General features: G+C 42.7%; 1 protein-coding gene across 1 annotated transcript; it reads left to right on the top strand.

Annotated features, from left to right (window-relative positions):
- Positions 1–2,182: 2,182 nt before the first annotated feature.
- Positions 2,183–19,757, top strand: LOC308167406 (dnaJ homolog subfamily C member 7-like). Its single transcript, XM_080541823.1, has 14 exons — positions 2,183–2,262; positions 6,569–6,657; positions 9,030–9,154; positions 10,658–10,771; positions 11,182–11,256; positions 11,349–11,467; positions 12,044–12,197; positions 13,034–13,198; positions 15,382–15,473; positions 15,834–15,907; positions 16,414–16,560; positions 17,014–17,163; positions 17,684–17,758; positions 17,877–19,757. The coding sequence occupies exons 1-14, from the start codon at positions 2,189–2,191 to the stop codon at positions 17,912–17,914; spliced, it is 1,491 nt and encodes a 496-aa protein (XP_080397949.1). The 5' UTR covers positions 2,183–2,188; the 3' UTR covers positions 17,915–19,757.
- Positions 19,758–19,889: the final 132 nt, after the last annotated feature.

The raw sequence follows: 19,889 nt of genomic DNA, 5'->3' as shown, positions 1-19,889 counted from the left end.
GGTCACACAGCCTCAGAGGGATGCTAGTGGGAAGAAGAAGAAAGGGAAATTCAGGAAATTCTGTTCAATGGTGAAGCGCAAGGTAAAACAGAAATATACAGTGAATTTATAAGAGAGCCACATTCCACATAATTTCACATTAAGGAAATGTAATGTAAAGGTAAAGTCTTACCAGTTTATCGTAAAACAACAGACAAGCTATGCATTGTTGTTGTAGGAATACTGGGGTTTTAAGAGATATGTTCTGTCATTGATTCTTCTTCTGTAACAACTGATATAGTGCAAGAGGACCAACCAGGCTGGTGTCCAGCCTCCAGCCCCAGGACAGGAGGACATCAATGATGGTGTCCAGCCTCCTGCTGAAGGACAGAAGGACATCAAGGTAGGTGTCCAGCCTCCAGCCCCAGGACAGGAGGGCATCGATGTTGCCCACGACGATGGACACAGCAGAGGTAAGTCAACATGTAGAACACATAGACCAAGGACATACTAACCAAACTAATGAAGTATTCTATTCTGTAGCTAAGGCCTGGTGAAGCTCATATGAACTCTCTCTCCTCTCTCTAGCGGCCAGCCCAGTGACAGCTGAGACGCCTCCTTGTGAGGAGAGCGGAGCTTCAAAGAAACAGAAGCGTTCCCGCCTCCAGAGGATGCTCACATCTGTGAAGAGCCTTGGGCTGCTGAGCTGCGGTCCAGGCAGACGGCCTCCGTCCCCCCAGTAACCGTCTTCACGACGATGGACACAGCAGAGGTAAGTCAACACATAGAACACATAGACCAAGGACATACTAACTAAACTAATAAAGTATTCTATTCTGTAGCTATAGGCCTGGTGAAGCTCATATGAACTCTCTCTCCTGTCTCTAGCGCCCGTCCTCCAGAGGACGCTCACAACTGCAAACAGCCTTGGCCGGAGCTGCTGTCCACCGTGAATAAAAAATAATTTGGATTGCATTCCTTTTGCTTGTGCATTTTTCATATCTTATGAACTTGTTATGCTGAAGATTGTGTAACTAGATAAGTGATCTTACATATCATAGCTAGAAGCAAATTACTGCAACAAATATAGTAGCTAAGCATGTTTACAGCTATGCCTGAGGCAATATCCCAATAGAAATGTAATCATAACAAGAATCATATACAAGAATCATAAGAAGAATCATGTACAAGACATATAATGAATCATTAGAAATATACATGAGCTAGAAATGGTAGGCCTACTGAAGAAAGATGGTCATCCATTCTCCCTCCCTCCCTCCCTCCCTGATACTAAACAACAAAGTAATTACTATTAAAGTGTTTATTACTATACATGTATTAACTTTAACTTTATGAAGCAGTTTAATTGGAGTTGTGTTAGCCACATAAAGAAAATACATATCTAGAACTGAATTATGGAGGTTACTATGGGATTAGGTTAGACTAGAGAGAGAAGGAATGAGGATTGTGTTACAAGCAATATCCCCCTACCTGGTCGTACCCTTAAATGTCCACTAGATGGCAGGCATGTATCAGCATAAAGCAGGGGTCTACAACCTTTTTTCATCTGAGAGCTACTTTGAAAAAATGTAAGTGGCCGAGAGCTACTCATATCTTATTACTTACATTCATTCACATAACGAATTATTTTGTCTTTTTGTCTCTTTCAAAAAATATTGTGCATGTGTGTAATAAGTGTGTTGACTCATTCCTACCCTTAGTGGCTGTCACTGCATGGAGTCTACTACAGTTGTGTATGCTGGAGTGTATCCACTTAGGTTCACTCTTATAGAGTCATTTAAATGGTCATCTGTCAGGCTTGTTCAGAATGTAGATTTCATTACATTCATATCAGAAAAAGCTGATTCGCAAACGTATGTAGACAAATAAAGCAAATACTTTCAGGGCTGCTTGGTGAATATTCTTATAGTTGTCTGGGTCTACCAGGCTCCAGAAATGTTGTGAATGTTGTTGCGATTGTAGCTGGACATTATTCTGGAGATTTAAGACGAACACAGAGGGGGAGTGAGAATCTGAGGGAAGAAGTGATTCCAGAAGATGGCAGTGATGCAACACCAAGGATGCAACACGCTGCCGCTAAACCCAAGAAGAAGAAGAAGAAGAAGAATCCAGAAGCTCATTTTCTCTTTTTTTCATCCCTACCCCGGATATCTCTCTCTCTCTCTCTCCTTTTGGAAAGAAAAAAAACATGGCTGCTGCTGTTGACATCAACATGCCGATGGACACAGAGCCAGACATCCTCAGCGATGAGGACATGGAACGGTAAATGTACCAACCCTAACCCTATCACTGTATTATACGATACTTTTCGTATCTTTCGACTTTTTTGATCGATCAAGATTGGCTCCACACGACTCTTAATAATCATCTCCAGACGGATCTTGATGTCTCTCCACCGGGGCCTAACCGTGGGGGTATTCCATCAACGTCGCTAAAGGAAAATCCTGGCTTATTTGTATAACTCTCGCGAGACTTATCAGAATATGCCTGCATATTTTTAAGAACTCTCGCGAGACTTATCAGACTAAACCTGGATTTTTCTTTAGCGATGTTGATGGAATACCCCCCTGTCTGTTTTAGCTAGCTAGCTAACTAGCCAGTTTGTCCCCCCAGCTAGCTTGCTGTACCCGCATGGTAACATAGCAACATGCTGGATGACAGAACAGGACTGTCTCGTATCGGGGAACCAGGGCTCTTTAGTTAAAGAGGATGACATTCCCTAGTTCAATTGTAGTGTTGTTTAGTTACTATCCACCAGCCCAGCCAGGCTAGCTAGCCGGGGGGATGATGCTAAGCTACACGTTAGCATGCTAACCCCGCTTACACAACCTGGATCGGGGGGTAAAACAAAACGTTCATTTGCCAGATGGATGATGACGATCGCTCTTGATTACGACTTTGGGTTATATTATATTGGGTGGCAGTTTTAGTAGGTTAGAAAAGATATCTTTTTTCTCACAGATATATTGTGTTAATGTGATAGAATGAGAATTAGCTTAGCTTAGCTGAACACTGCAGCAAGGGCGACAGAGACATTATTATACAACATCTCAGCCTCACGTGTAAGAAAAAAAAAAGGTAAACAAACAATGAACAGCAAACTTAAGAAAATCAACGATGTTAGTGCATGGGGGGGGGGGTTCGTGTGGTTAAAAACCACCAGACGAAACCGATCCACAACGACTGATGTCCATCCTAGCTTTAGGCCCTGAGGACAGACAGGTAACCTAACCTTTAGACCCCCCCTCCCCTACCAGAACCTTTAGACCAGAACCTTTAGACCCCCTCCCCTAACCTAACCTTTAGACCCCCTCCCCTACCAGAACCTTTAGACCCCCTCCCCTACCAGAACCTTTAGACCCCCTCGCCTACCAGAACCTTTAGACCCCCTCGCCTACCAGAACCTTTAGACCCCCTCCCCTACCAGAACCTTTAGACCCCCTCCCCTACCAGAACCTTTAGACCCCCTCCCCTACCAGAACCTTTAGACCCCCTCCCCTACCAGAACTAACGGACTGTACTTCTATAGCGCCTTTATCCAACGCGCTTTACAACGGCCTCTCATTCACCCATTCTCACACACATTCTCACACCAATGGCGAGCCAAGCTACCATGCAAGGTGCCGGCCGGCTCATTGGGAGTAATTTGGGGGTTCAGTGTCTTGCCCAAGGACACTTCGACATGTGGCCAGCCGGGGCTCGAACCGCCGACCTTTGCGATCATCAGACGGCGGCTCTACCTCCTGCGCCACAGCCCACAGCCCTAGGCATACCACAGGCCTATTTTGAATGTATATTAAGAACACCACCACAAACTAGTAGACTTAACTTGAAGAGGGTATTTATTAGGCATAGTTGTGTGTATAGATTGTTGTAATCTCTGCTGCGGTAGGCCTTGTTTTTTTCCTTGACTACCAAACTAGGCCCTCAGCAGGAGCTTTGGTATCTGGTCCAGCTGTAGCTAGCTAGCTACTCACTTGAACTGTTTTTTTTTTCCTCTTTCTTGCTGTTGTCGAATGGCCGACTGCTGAAGATGACCCCCACCACAACTGTGACCCAGTAAACAAACTATAGGCTGAGGCTAGACTGTTGTATGACCCATTTCTCAGTCACCTTGCAGAGGATTGCAAGATTTGTTTGTGTCCCAACAATCTATATGCCTCTGTTCAGTCTCCGCTCGTAGTCCATCTCGTCATATCATAGTCTATCCTAAGAACAGCAAAAGATCATGATTCAAGATAATGTGCTAAATCTGGAGGTCTCTGATCATCATGGGCCTGGTAGTTTGGATGTAGAAACCTTGGGCTCACTTGATTACATTGTGTTGATAAAGTGGTGGTAAAATATCACAGTGGAATTGTAAACATGACAGCATACGACTATCACATGGCACTCAGATTACACTTCACACGTCTTTGTTTGTTTGTGGTGGGTTGCACTTCTACTCAGCTACCATGGTGTTAAAGGTTTAAAGTGGTTGTTTTTTTATAACCATGGATTTAATATATTAAAGCAGCTAGGCCTATTTCATTTGAGATTTTACTCATAACCAATGACAGTGTACAATGTACATACTAGGCTTAGGCTATTTGTTGAGATGTAGGCTATTTAGTGACACGTTCTAGTCTTTTGGTCCGCATATCAGCAACCAATCTAAATGTTCCGACTTTTCTTTTGAAAAACAGAACTACGTTTCAACGTTGTTGAGAATCACAACACAAACTCGCTAGTCAAGCCAAAATACTGCAATGCAATGGATTCGGTGAGTAATCCCCACTGCTACCTAGTTAACTATAACACTACCACTTTACATTGTTAGCAGGCTCACAAAACAAGCTGTGTTAGTTGACTAGCGATGTGTCGTTGATTTTCAACAATGCGGAAATGTATTCACAATTTTTCGAAGGAAAAGTCAGATCATTACATCAGATCCTGATTTGAGGACCAAAGCATTAGGACGTGTCACATTTGATTGTAATGGTAATGGACTCTGTCAATAAGCTGTTTGCATGTGTCAGTATTAGGCCACTTTTTTGAGGTCTCACATATTTGACAAACCTTGATTTTGGAATGAACGGACCCTTTAATGATAGCTTTTTTATTTGGTTAGGGCAGCTGGTTTATGCTCCTATATGTGTAGTCCTCTCAGTAGTTCCAATATGCTCTATAGTCCAATATGGCCAACTCCTACCATGCCAACCTCGTCCCCCTCCACACCCCCTCCCGTTGCCTCGGGTCTGATGACCAAACCACCCTCAAGACCACCAGGTCCAAGCTCCGGACCTGGGGGTGATGGGGCCTTTTCAGCCGCAGCCCCGTCCCTCTGGAACGCCCTCCCCAACCACATCAGACAGGCCAACACCCTCCCAACATTTAAACATGCCCTCAAAACCCACCTCTTCAAGCTTGCCTTCACCAGTTAACCCTCTCCCCCTCCCCTTCCCATGTGTCCCCAGCACTACCATAACCTTTTTGTGTATTTTTACTATTACTACTCAATCTTTTCAGTTTGTAAAGCGTCTTTGAGTGTCTAGAAAAGTGCTATATAAGTCTAATGTATTATTATTATTATTATTATTATTAGTCAGGGGGACACATTATACTGTCCTGTCCCTGCTCCAATCAGGTGAACATGGCACATGGGGACATGTTCCCATCCTTTCCCATGGCACACTGAGCCAGTTTTCAAAGGTCAAATCGGGGCTCACTTACAAGGACACGATCCCTGCTATGTTCCACAACAGAATGCCTCTGAATGTTTTGGCTGACAACATAGTCAAACCACTAGGCCCCAAGTGAGAGGCGTTAGGCTAGGTGTAGTCAGTGGATTGTCCTCTGCCTCTGACCTGGCATATTAAGTGCATTGTCAATTTGTAGTGGGCATTTACCGGCTGGATGTACGTAACTTAATTAGGATGTTACAGCATACTGGTACATATAATATAGCATTTGTTTGGTACGGTAAAGGCTGATCAAGCGTTCTCTTGTGCTTTCTGCACCCTTTCTCTATACATGATATCTTCTCCTAACTGTTAAAATAATTTTACTGGGATTTTTCGCTGCTGTGTCTACTCTAGACAGACGACAGTTAGGCTACAAATCCAGTGACTGGGACTTTGCACTGCTGTGTCTAGAGGCAGACAACAGTTGGGCTACAAATCCAATTTAAGTACTGTGATCTGACGCTGCCGGATCGATGAGAAAGAGGTGATTGTACGTTGTCAGAAGGTTCGAGTAAGTGCAAAAGAAAGAAACTGTAATGTTGATACTGTCTTTTTGCCAGTGAGAAGTACAGAAAGACTGTGTAAGGTATGGAGATGAAATGAAATGGATAGGGAAAGGTATTCTGCTGATGATGAGATGGATAGCGGGTTACTAAACGTTAAGGCAGAGGTTGTAGCCTACATTGTTTCCCTTTTCTAAATGTATTTTTATTGTATTTTATCATTACCTTTTCTTTTTACTGTGTTCCCCTGCTTTTATATTCATTCTATACTTGTATATGTTTTTATAGGTGCTATATAAAGCTTTACTTTGTACTTACTCTGTTTTAATTTGTCTCCCACAGTGAGGCTGAAGGCTTCAAAGAGCAAGGAAATGCCTTCTATGTGAAGAAGGATTATTCGGAGGCATTCAACTACTACACAAAGGCCATTGGTGGGAAACACAACTAACTTGCTACTCATTTACATTGACATTGACATTTTTGGCATTTAGCAGACGCCTTATTCCAAAGCGACTTACAATCAACACATTTGAATACTAAGCATGTGAATCAGCAGTCCACCATTCGTTGCAGGAAGAGTACTCTAGCTCGGGCCCGGGGCCACTGATAGAAGGAAAAACCTTCTCCCTATTATCGCCTTCTACTAATTTCTCTCTCTCTCTCTATATATATATCAGGGTTTCCGTTAGAAAAATTTGCCGTCGGACATCGTGTCCGGGAAGAATTCGATTTACCGGACAAACGTGATATATTCCGGTCATCATATTAAAATATAATAAAACAATTTTTTTTCAAAATCATATATTTTTTCTCTCCAAATCTAATATAGCTGTTTGTCGCGGTGATTACTGTTGTGTAGCGGCCTATATATGCCATTTAATGTCTATTTCTCATCCGATACGATTAGATGCGAGCTATATAATATATAATAATATAACATGATTTGACGCATGCGCGCTATGCCATGCGTCAAATCCAGCGCTGAACGGGTCCAGCGCTGAACGGGCGCCTCACTGGGAACTGAACAGACAGCATCGATCAATGAACGGACTCCACATTACGTTAACTGAAGTTTGTTAAATTGTTTGGGATTAATGTGAGTTTTCTATTTTCTCTTTACAGTTTTACCCTTTTTTTTTTTTAATCAATAAAACAACGTCATTTCTATAAGTCTCGCTGGTTGGGAAGGCATTTCGTTTAGCTCGGGAGTATGACAATGGGAAGAACATAACTGTTTATTGAGAAACAATTGATAGGCAGTCTGGGATACGTATATAAAGAAATACCACAATGTCTAGATGTATAACATTTTATTGAACAGTAACAGTGCAAGCATGTAGGCTACGGGGAACAGGGATTTTGGTCAGTAGGTCCTTTGTACAGAGGGCGTTTCTCTCCGACAACGCGTTCCCAGGTACCATGGAAGTCATAGGTAGTCCAGCACACTGACAGAGAGACAGACAGACAGACAGACAGACAGATAGACAGATAGACAGACAGACAGACAGACAGACAGTCAGCTTACTTCTACCCTTTTGAGTGGAATTACTCCTTTAATTAGCTGTTAGCCATCTCAAAGCCCCCTGAGCTGCTCGTCAGCACTGAGAATAGACCACATTATAGAAACCAAAACACCGTTTTTTAAATCCACAGGGAATAACCGAGAGTGTAAGGAAAGGCACACCCAGCGCTGTCAGTGGTGGGGAGACTTGAAGTGGCTTTGCTTGATTTCCATCACAGATTCAAGGATTGAAACACTGATGAAAATAGGGAGTAATAGTGATGGGATTATTTTAGATTATTTTAGATTAGATTAGATTAGATTAGGTGAGATTCAACTTTATTGTCATTGCAGAGTACAAGTACCAGACAACAAAATGCAGTTTAGCATCTAACCAGAAGTGCAAATAGTGATATAAAAACAAACACTTAACTTTCGGGGAAACTGCTAAAATAAAATAAATTAAATAAATTAAAAAAGAAAGCGACTATTAGCACCGCCGAATGACAACAAACGTATGAGTAATGAGTAAAACAATGTCACTTTTATAGTATGTTGTTTAACTTGCCGTTCGGTCGCCATGGCTCTAGTGTGTGTAGCAGCTTCAGCTAGCTGGCTGGAAACTTCTAGGGGTGCGTTCGTAAACACGCTCTGAGAGCGCCGGAGCGCACGCTGGCTTCGATGTCACAGAGCGACCGAGTCGTTCGATTGGACGAGAGGCGTTCCGCGAGTGCTGATCGGATTTCCAGAGCGTGTTTACGAACGCACCCAGCCAGCTTTAGCGAATTGTATTCAAAGGGAATTATTTTCACCGGACAATATGTCCGACGACTTTTCAATTTGTCGGACTTCACCAAATTTTACCGGACAAAGACCGGTAATTGCCGGTTAACGGAAACCCAGATATATATATATATATATATATATATATATTTTTTATATTACTGGAGAAACTGAGAAACAGTACAAGGGGGGCAATAGAAGTTCTTAGGGACACAGTAGAGGGGAAAGCGGGTGTCTCACCACTAAATGAAACATGCCATCATATAGTGTAGAATAGCAACAATGTATGCACTACAGAAGTGTGTAGACAGACATTATCATTAGATTAATGTTCTTCCCGATGGAATTACAGCAAATAGTCTACTACTCTATTTCGCTATCCAGACCCAGATATGATTCACTGAAATTGTTATTATATTAGACTGTTGTTTCAACTTTCAAGATGAGTGACTCCAGGTAGACATCTACCCTTTTGCTAACTGCATCACTGACATGTACCCCCTTTACTCTTTTTGACAGACACACAGCCTAAAAATGCCAGTTACTATGGTAACAGGGCGGCCACCCTCATGATGTTGTTCCGCTACCGAGAAGCTCTGGAGGACTCCCAGCAGGCTGTGCGACTGGATGACTGTTTCATGAAGGTCAGAGTTGATCTGGCTCATTTTGTGTTTATGAGACTATATAATGTTTCCCTCAGTTCAGAATGATGCTTTGCTCAGGGTTCCCGCACTGGTCTTAAAAACCTGTGAAGTCAAAAATCCATCAATCAAATCTATAAGGCCTAAAAAGGTCCCAAATGTCAGTTATGCGGGCTAAAAATGAGGTGCTAGGTCTTAAAAACGGGGTCCTGCAAGGAAATCAGTCTGACCACATCTATTTACGCAGAAATTAATCAAGCTGGAACCCAAAAAATACCAATTGCTTCCTTTTTTGTCTGTATGGCGAGGATGACAAAAAGCTATAATATGGTGTCGTGAATAGGTCAAAAATGCTATTCAAAGTAGGGATGCTCCGATCTGGATTTTTGGGGCCGATACCGATCACCGATTTGTTTCCTCAAGATCAACCGATACCGATACCGATACCGATTTTTAAAAAAATACATAACTGACTGGATAGCCTAAATATTTTTTGCTTTTTAGACAAAAGTTTTGATCCATTAGGCACCAAGCAAACGCAGACCCATTTTTATGGCATAGTAAAGGTCTGGCCTATCACCCAGTTAGGGCCTGAAGCCCAAGTCAGTCGATATGGCTGTATAAAAGACATCATAAACGTGGCCTTCATGGTTTACATACTGTTACGTCCTCCTATGTTTTCTGTTCAGTTATCTGTCTTCCCCAGGAAAGAAAAAAAAAAAAAAAAAAAAATCGGTTTTTGCGATCGGCCATTTTTGCCGATCACCGATCGAGTCATTTGGAGTGAAATCGGCCGATTTAAATCGGTGGCCGATAAATCGGAGCATCCCTAATTCAAAGAGGTCTAAAAAGGGTCTAAATAGGTCTTAAATGTGACTTGTTGAAACGTGTAGGAACCCTCTGTGCTGGTGACAAGCTGGTCCAGACAAATTTACCATTCAACACGGGCTGGAGTTATGAGACATGATTCTGTACGAATCATGCTGTTGCACTGTCCAGCTTTTGCATTGCAATGGTGCTGTAGTTCTAAGCATTTAAGGCATGTCAGTACTTAGCCTCGCTTGCTTCATTGAGATTCCAATGGCTACCAAGGTAGCACAGATTTATTTTAAGACTGCAAATGTCAAAATGAATCAGCTCTTAATCTAGACTTTCTTGAATACCTTTTTGTTTTTAGTTTTTTCCTTTGCCATGAGCTCTTTTGAAGCCTGCACACAAATAGACTGTTGTAGTAATTCAGTTCTTGAGTATGAATATACTAAATCCTTTCTTGGGGCGGCTGTGGCTCAGGAGGTAGAGCCGCCGTCTAATGATCGCAAGGTTGGCCGGCCCACATGTCGAAGTGTCCTTGGGCAAGACACTGAACCCCCCCAAATTACTCCCAGTGAGCGGGCAGGCGCCTTGCATGGTAGCCTGCCGCCATTGGTGTGTGAATGTGTGTGTGTGTGTGAATTTTTTTCTAGTCCTGTAACATTAACCAGGAAGTGTTTCCCTAACGTCCTGCAGGGCCATCTGCGGGAGGGCAAGTGCCACCTGTCGCTAGGCAACGCCATGGCAGCCAGCCGCTGCTTCCAGAAGGTTCTGGAACTGGAGCCCAGCAACAGCCAGGCGCAACAGGAGGTGTGTCCTTCTTACCTCTGGGGACTAGACACAACTAATGGATGTGTACATACATATAGAACAACTCATCCTCACCTGTTAAAACCCTTCATTAAAACCTTTTAACATTCAGCTCATTCAGTTACTATCTCCCCCAGAGCCTCTGTGTAGCATTGTGTGTTGAACCTGTTTAAAACCTTCATTAAAACCTTTTAACATTCAGCTCATTCAGTTACTATCTCCCCCAGAGCCTCATTGTAGCTTTGTGTGTTGTGTTGATACCAGGGCACATCGCCCATGGTCGTGGATTTGTTTACTGATTATTACCAGTGTGTTTTTGGTTTTCATTCATTATTAGTGTGCTTGCCTTTTCTGCCCGTTGGAAAGTATGTGTCGTGTTCATGTTAGTGTTTTTCCTCTGTGCTTTTCAGCATAAGAACGCCGCGGCGGTCCTGGAGTACGAGCAGAAGGGGGAGTTCGGCTTTGAAAAGAGGGATTTCAGAAAGGTAAAACGACACCCCCCCGGTCCTCGTGGCTGTGTCATGTGTCCTAGTGGTAATAAAGACCTCACGCCGGTCCTCCTCCTCCCCTGCTGCAGGTGGTGTACTGTATGGACCGGGCTCTCGGGTTAGCACCTGCCTGCCATCGCTTCAAAATCCTCAAGGCCGAGTGTCTGGCTATGCTTGGCCGCTACCCAGAAGCCCAGTCGGTTGCCAGGTACGTCACACACCACCGGGCACTAACGTGGGAGTGGGTGGGGTAGGGGTATGGGGGTATTTCCTGTTTATCCATATCCCTAGCGTATTTGTTTTGTTTTTTTGTGATACATTTTCTATTATTGTTTCAGGGAATAATACAAGGGAGTGGTAACATATATAATTAAACAAAAGAGAAATGGAATTACAAAAATCCAGTACAAATACAATATTCCCATAAACCTTCAAAGTGCTTTACATACATTAGTTTAAAATACAGCAAGACTACTACTGCTGTGTTAGGAGTTCCTGTGGGTTTCTAACACCTTGAATATTGACTTCCAATATTGACTTTCTGGAAGAAAAACAAAAACCTGCGGGGTATTCCATCAACATTGCTAAAAGAAAATCCAGGTTTAGTCTGACAAGTCTCGCGAGAGTTCCTAAAAATATCCAGGCATATTCTGACAAGTCTCGCGAGAGTTATCAAAAATAAGCCAGGATTTTCCTTTAGCGACGTTGATGGAATACCCCTCAGGTCCCCTCACAAAGCTTGTTGTAGTCTGACCCTCTGACTCTGTTCCTCTGCTCCTCCCAGTGACATCCTGCGTATCGACTCCACCAACGGAGACGCCCTGTACGTGCGCGGCCTGTGTTTGTACTACGAGGACTGCATTGATAAAGCCGTGCAGTTCTTCGTCCAGGCGCTGCGCATGGCCCCAGACCACGAGAAGGCTCGGCTAGCCTGTAGAGTGAGTCCCATCATCAACCTTTTATCTATGGTTAGAAGGCTCGGCTAGCCTGTAGAGTGAGTCCCAGCAACCTTTTATTTATGCTTATTGAAAACAAACAAAATCATTCATCATTACGACTTTTGTGGCTTGCTTGTTATTTCGTCATTGTACCATGCAGGGATAGCCATATTTATACATCTGTACATACCATACTGTACATCGCTCATAACTGTATATACCTCTAACTACCGTACTTGCCATACTGTACCCATCACTGTCATGTTTTTATAGATATGTTTTATATCACTATTTGCACTTCTGGTTAGATGCTAAACTGCATTTTGTTGTCTGGTACTCTGCAATGACAATACAAGTTTAATCTAATCCAATCTAATCTAATTGTATTGGTAAGGATGCATTTGATGCTGTCTCTTGGCCTGGGCTCTTGCAAAGTAGATCCCACCTCAAGGAAGTCAAACCCATCATAGTTCTCTCTGTTGTCTCGTCCTAACACCTAACAGCTAACATGTTAATGCACTGGATGCAAAATATAAAAAACTGCAAATGCAAAAGTCTTCTGATATCTAGACCGAAATCTAGGTGTAGCCTAATTGCAGTATACAAACTAGATTGTCCTACAAAGACACTTAGATTTTGATTTAGTCATCAAAAAATTAATTAGACCCCTATACTTTCTTTTACTTATCTTTTGCTTCTTTGTATTATTACTACTCGATCTTTTCAGTTTGTAAAGCGTCTTTGAGTGTCTAGAAAAGTGCTATATAAGTCTAATGTAGTATTATTATTATTATTATTATTATCGTTGAACTAACCAGATATTTCCCCCCTGCTAGAATGCTAAAGCTCTGAAAGCCAAGAAGGAGGAGGGCAACAAAGCGTTCAAGGACTGCAACTTCGACGCGGCCTACCAGCTGTACACAGAAGCCCTGAAGATCGACCCCAACAACATCAAGACCAACGCCAAGCTCTACTGTAACAGAGGCACCGTGGGGGCCAAGGTGAGGCTCCATGTTTACTGTCTACACAAGTCTGAGATAACAGCTAACTCTCTCCTAACCGTCACCATCGGGTCAACTTCATTCTTACACAGGGTTCCCACGGGTCCTTGAAATCCTTGAAAGTTTGTGAATTTGAGAAAAAAAAGTTTTTGAAAATAGACATGGGTCTTTGAAAGTGCCTTGAATTCTCCTCTCTCTCTCTCTCTCTCTCTCTCTCTCTCTCTCTCTCTCTCTCTCTCTCTCTCTCTCTCTCTCTCTCTCTCTCTCTCAAAAAAACCCTAATATATATTAGAGATGCTCCGATCAGGGTTTTTGGTGCCGATCACCGATCACCGATCACTGGAATCAGTGATCTGCCGATCCGATATCACCGATCACCGATCACAGCGTCGAAAATGGCAATTGAAGCATTCTATTTATTGTGTAGCATTATTTATGTTTTAAATTATTCTTAACACCATTGACATTGTATATTAAGTATTTAAATGAAATTAGGAGATGAGAAAGTATCATGAATTGACGACCATCTGTTTTATTGAATTCACAACCACCTGTAGCTTACTTCAGGAAAAACAAATAAAATGTGAAAATAAAAATCATAATAAATAAAATGTACACTGTCACATCAAATGTGCAACATTCCACTCGAATGAGAGGAACTAGGGGCTCTTAGAGAACTTGGAGCTTATACTGTAACTGTAGCTTTCCTGAGGAACAATAAACATACCCAAACTAAACTGCAACATAAACAGGCTATAGCCAAATATAAAATACTGTTTCAAGTCAGTCAGTTTCAAGTCATATTTAGGAGGAGATAAGACAGCAAGTCAGCAATAATCAATAAAACAAAAAAACAAAACATTGCACCTAAGGAGATTTCAGACTCAAACCTTACTTCTGATTAAGCAGCATCACTGGCAGATTAGCCTTGAGAAATACAAGCATCTCAGCGTTTTTGGCACTCAGCCTGTTCCTCTTATCATCTAAAATATGTCCTGCTGCTGAAAAGTCGCTCGCTATCTACACTTGTGCAAGGTGCACAGAGGAAGACCTAAAACTCACGCGCTAATAGTTGTTGTTGCTATGGGCCAAGTGACTTCCTGCTCGCGGGGTCACATGACGTCGGTGAACACTACCTACACTACGCTCGTGAAGTCGCGCTGGAACTCTGACCAGCACTCGTGGAACGCCTCTCGTCCAATCAAAGCACTCGGTCCCTTTATGACGTCGAGCCCAGTGTGCGCTTCGGCGCTCTCTGAGCAAATCGACGAACGCAGCAAATGCCGTATGATATTCGTGGTATTGAAAGACCTTGCGTGCGTTCCTCCCCGAGGTATTTCTTTTGAGCAGACATTACAAACGGCATATTTGTTGTCTCTTTCCGACACTGTGTAATATTTCCAGACTGGCGACGCCATTTTGTAAACTGATCGGTCATGTTTGATCGGCCGTTTTGAGAACTCCGATCAAAACCGATCAAGGCCATATCGGCCGATACCGATCGGCGCCGATCAGATCGGAGCATCACTAATATATATTCAACATTTTCTTTTACGTAATTATACTAGATACGTCACATTGCTTAACTTTACACAGTAACTTTACACATTTCACAATATATTGTTTTGCTGTGCTGTGGTAGAGAAGGCAAGAGACCATCTAGTGTTCAAGCCTCTACATTCAAAAGCCTCTCTTTTTAATTGTTGTCTGTGAGCGTATAGTTCCTATTATATAAATTCTCGTCTAGATCTGTCTCAAACTATGCCGTGTTGGGTCCTTGAATTTGAGGGAATTGAGTCTTGAAAGTCCTTGAAAGGTGCTTGAATTTGATACAAGGTGTGGGAACCCTGCTTACATTTCATGGTTCACTATGTGTGACTGTGAGAGTACTTCCTAAAAGTCCCAATCTTCAGAATTTCTAGAATGACACTGACAAAAGAAAAAGATCATGATGACATTTTTTTACCAATTCGATACATTTATATTGATTATATTGAGCTGATTCGGTGGTAAATGCCTGCTCCTCCACCAAGTCTTACAACACCTTGAATTTTCCCTTGTTCTTCAGTCCCGAAGGAGTTAGACATAGTACAATAGTAACACTGCCTGTGTAGTTGATCTCCATGTCACTCGGGAAGTCACGCAATCTGTATATCTGATCTGTAACTGTCTGTAACCCACAGCTGAAGAAACGCGATCAAGCCATTGAAGACTGCACAAGTGCAATAAAGCTTGACGACACTTACATCAAGGCCTATTTGAGACGAGCCCAGTGGTAAGCTTTCAGCTGAACTACCAAGCAGCGCGTACACATTACACATCTGACTGTACTTCCCCAATGGGAAAGTATTACATCCCTTTGTCAGGGTTCCTACGGGTCCTTGAGAAATCCTTGAAAGTTTGTGAATTTGAGGGGGAAAATATTAGAAGAGACCTAGTATTATTGTTCACTAGGGGTGCAACGGTTCAGTTGGTCCACGGTTCGGTATGAACCTCGGTTTTTGGATCACGCTTTCGGTTTACATACATTTTATGGATGTGTACAATACATTCAGTGTTGATTTGTAAAGATACATGGCATGCCTATACTATTCTTTTGATATTAAGTGGAAAGTGTCTCTTCTGCTCCATGTAGTTATACAGACACAGAACAGTATGAAGAAGCTGTGCGGGACTACGAGAAGGTCTACCAGACAGAGAAGACTAAAGGTAAGGTGTCATCATGAGTAGAACCACCTCCACTACAGACCCTCAGTCACGAGTTAGAAGGGAAAGGCAGGGGGCGCTTAGGTGGCGTAGCGGGTTAAGTGTTGACCATGTAACCGCAGGGTCACCGGTTCGATTCCGGCCGGGGACATATCCTGCAAGTCATCCCTCCTCTCTCTCACCCATCCTTCCTGTTTAAATCTGTACTATATCTGTCAAATAAAAATGAAAAATATGAGTGGGACTGCCCCACTCAGAAAAAAATACTTTAAAAAAAGAAAGAAAGAAGGGAAAGGCAGAATCTGCACTAACCAGGTGTGGTGTTTGTCTTCCTGTTTGTCTTCCTGTGTAAATTGTTCCGTCTGACATGGCAGCAATGATCTTCTACCTTTTAACATCAAATCCCCTTGTTCATGATGGGAGGTTTCACTCGCTCTTTTTCTCCCCCCTCTCTGTCTGTCTGTCTTCCTCTATCTATCTATCTGTCTGTCTCCCTCTCTCTCCTCTAGAACACAAGCACTTCTTGAAGACGGCTCAGCTGGAATTGAAGAAGAGCAAGCGAAAAGATTATTACAAGGTGCTGGGCGTGGGTAAAAGTGCCACCGAGGATGAGATCAAGAAGGGCTACCGGAAACGGGCCCTCATGCACCACCCAGGTACGCACACACACACACACACACACACACACACACACAAACATGGGAAAATACCTATTCTCACATAACTCAGGGTTCCCACAGGTCCTTGAAATCCTTGAAAGTTTGTGAATTTGAGAAAAAGCAATCAAGTAAACGTTTTTGAAAATAGACATGGGTCATTGAAAGTGCTTGAATTCCCCTCTCTCTCTCTCTTTTTTTTTTATTGTTTGTGAGCGGACAGTTCCTATTATAAATTCTCATCTAGATCTGTCTCAAACTGCCGTGTTGGGAATTTGAGGGAATTGAGTCTTGAAAGTCCTTGAAAGGTGCTTGAATTTGATTTGTTTCAGAAGGTGTGGGAACCCTGATAACTTAATAGTAATCACCAGGTAAATGGCAGACAAAACAGAACTGTAAAACACAGTTGTCAGATTTTGAATGACGTTTGTTGTTGTTGTTGTTGTTGTTCAGATCGACATAGCGCGGCCAGCCCAGAAGCGCAGAAGGAGGAGGAGAAGAAGTTTAAGGAAGTGGGCGAGGCGTTCACCATCCTGTCTGACCCCAAGAAGAAGAACCGCTACGACAGTGGCCACGACCTGGAAGATGACAGCAACGTGGGAGGTCAGTGTTACGCCCTCCCCCTCGACCATCCCCCTCGACCCTACCCCTCCCCCTCACTCTCTCTCTGAGGGTTGATTCCACCTCAACTACATCCATCATGCACATGAACTATAATCAGACTTCCCACGGGTCCTTGAAATCCTTGAAAGTTTGTGAATTTGAGAAAAAGAAATTTAGGTCTTAAGTTTTTGAAAATAGTTGTCTGTGAGTAGATAGTTCCTATTATATAAATTCTCATCTCGATCTGTCTCAAACTATGCCATGTTGGGTCCTTGAATTTGAGGGAATTGAGTCTTGAAAGTCCTTGAAAGGTGCTTGAATTTGATGTTTCACAAGGTGTGGGACCCTGTATAATTGAATGTAAGAGAATAGGGGTGGGGAAAGTATAGAAATGCTGGGGGAATTTGTTATAAGGGAGAATAGTTATTCGCAACCCTGCTCTAATAGAATCTGATGTGTTGCTTTCATATTTCTTTCATATGTTGACCCCTTTGTCACTCATCGATATATCTTCCTCCAGATTTTGATCCCAACAACATCTTCAAGGCCTTCTTTGGAGGTCCAGGAGGAGGATATCAATTTGAAACTAATCAAAGTATGTAAACAACCACAGACCTTCTCGAACATGATTTGTGCACATGCTTTTATTATAGGTCGTTATTGATTTCGACTGAGTTAATAATATGTATTTTATTCTTTTTTTCCCCCTCAAGATTCTGCACCTGGAAATTTCTTTTTCCAGTTTGGCTAAAAATGAAGGATCCCTGCGGGGAATGCTGCAGCCCGATGGGGGACAATACTAAGTCGGACTCACCGTCACAACCTGATTTTTATACTCCTAATGTCGTCGTCGTCACCCCCCTCCTCCCCCCCCGCAAAATATTGCTTTCACATGCTTGAGACACCCAGTGTTAATATCTGACCCAGAAAAGGTGGAGCATCATTATGATTATGATTTCCTGACAACAGTATGGCTTTTCTCCTCCTCCTCTCATTCAACATCACTATGCATACAGCAGGGCAACATAAAGGTTTGGAAACACAAGAGAACGTAACAAAATTGTAGAGAATTACGATTAGTTGACATGGGGTTTAAGGGGTTTAGGAAAACTTGAATCCTCCGGAAATTAGCTAGATTCTCCTTCTGCTACTAATTCTCATTAAGCATGACGTCTTCAAAGGGATGAAGTATGATTGAGTACTGTATTGCCAAAATATCAACTTCACAGCTTTGAATGGAAATGGAGGATAGAATCTATATTTACACAATTTGCGCTGTACCCCCCTGGAACATGTTAAGCTTCCGTAGATGCATCGGGAGAGCGACACTAGTGCAACTTCATTGTTAGCTGAAGGAATAGGTTGCATTGCATGCATTCTTCAAATGCTTCTTGCAGAGTTCGCCCATAAAACACTCATCTTTGATCAGCTGCCCCCCCCCCCCCCCCAACCTGAAGGTAGAGCACTGGGACGGGGAACAGGAGACTGGCCTCAGGGCAGCGCCGAGGGGCAACTTCTGTCCATGTAGAAGTCCAGTTTGTGTCCCAGTTTACTTGGCTCTCTTCTTGCAGACTGCCGGCACAAATTGCAGGTTTATGTTTAGTCTCCATTTTAGCGCTCTGCTCAATCGCTGCATTGTACATTTTACTGGAATGTAAAGTGTTATTTTGTGTTCATAATTTTTTTTTTCTCCCCGTTTTCCCTTTAAATATATTTATATTTATTGTATATTCAAAACGTGTCCATCACAGCAACAACAGTGTTGGTGGTCTTCCTTTTAGTTTCGAATGTTTTCTACTCAATGGGACTGTAAACATTTTTTCTCCACGGCCCGCGATTCCCCCTTGAGAGTTTTAGTGGTGATTCTTCTTATGTCTGTTTATTTTGCATCAAACAACAAGGCCAAAATCAATGTATGTCAAGTTTTGTCTTTCTCTTCAATGGACCTCTCTCTCTCTTTCTTTGTGTAGTTTTCTAGCATTGCTTTGGCCCCCTTCAGATGCATCTGGGTTCACCTTCCACTCCAGTCATCACTTGATACAACTGCCTCTCGTAGGTCAGTCTCCTCACAGTTAGGTGGTGCCTTAGGAGAGCCAAGGTTAGCAACTCACCTCTTTCATTTTGATGATTAATCTGACATGGTTTTGATTTAGAAGAAACGTTGCTTCCTGTTGATGAGACGAGGTGAGGCGACAGTTGCCTGGCTGGCATGGCTTTTGTGCTGCGTTCCACAGAGAAGTGAAGAAGTCCCATTTTGACCAGTCTAGGCAATTCTAAGGTTGCTAAGTAGATAACATGACAAACCAGATCTGTTTTTGCGCCTAGAGTCTCTGCTAGCCAAACATTGTGAGGGTTTTGTTCAGTTTGTTTGGAGCTGTGTCATCACACCTTCATCGTACCTGTCATGCACGTTTGGTCAGTATATTCCCTCTCTCCGCCTGCGAGTCTACCGGGTGGGAGGCCGAAGAATATGTCAACAGAAATTCTGTACATTGTCCTGACCCCAGTACCTGTGTACCGTTTTTAAAAATGAATATGCCACTGTAGTAGGCCTCAGATGTTTTGGTTAGACGAAATAAAGGTTTGTCTTTTACTCTTAACTTATGTCTTGTGTTCACAATTATTTTTATTGATGTGGAATAGTGTCCTTGACTGTTGGGGTCTACTGTACTGGATTTTACACAAACTTTGCAGTCAATTCCATCTTCACGCCAATTCAAGTGTTG

This window comes from Nansenia antarctica (genome assembly GCF_963989245.1).
Source record: "Nansenia antarctica genome assembly, chromosome: 11".
Lineage (NCBI taxonomy): Eukaryota > Metazoa > Chordata > Actinopteri > Argentiniformes > Microstomatidae > Nansenia > Nansenia antarctica.
This window is presented reverse-complemented; position numbering and strand designations above follow the sequence as displayed.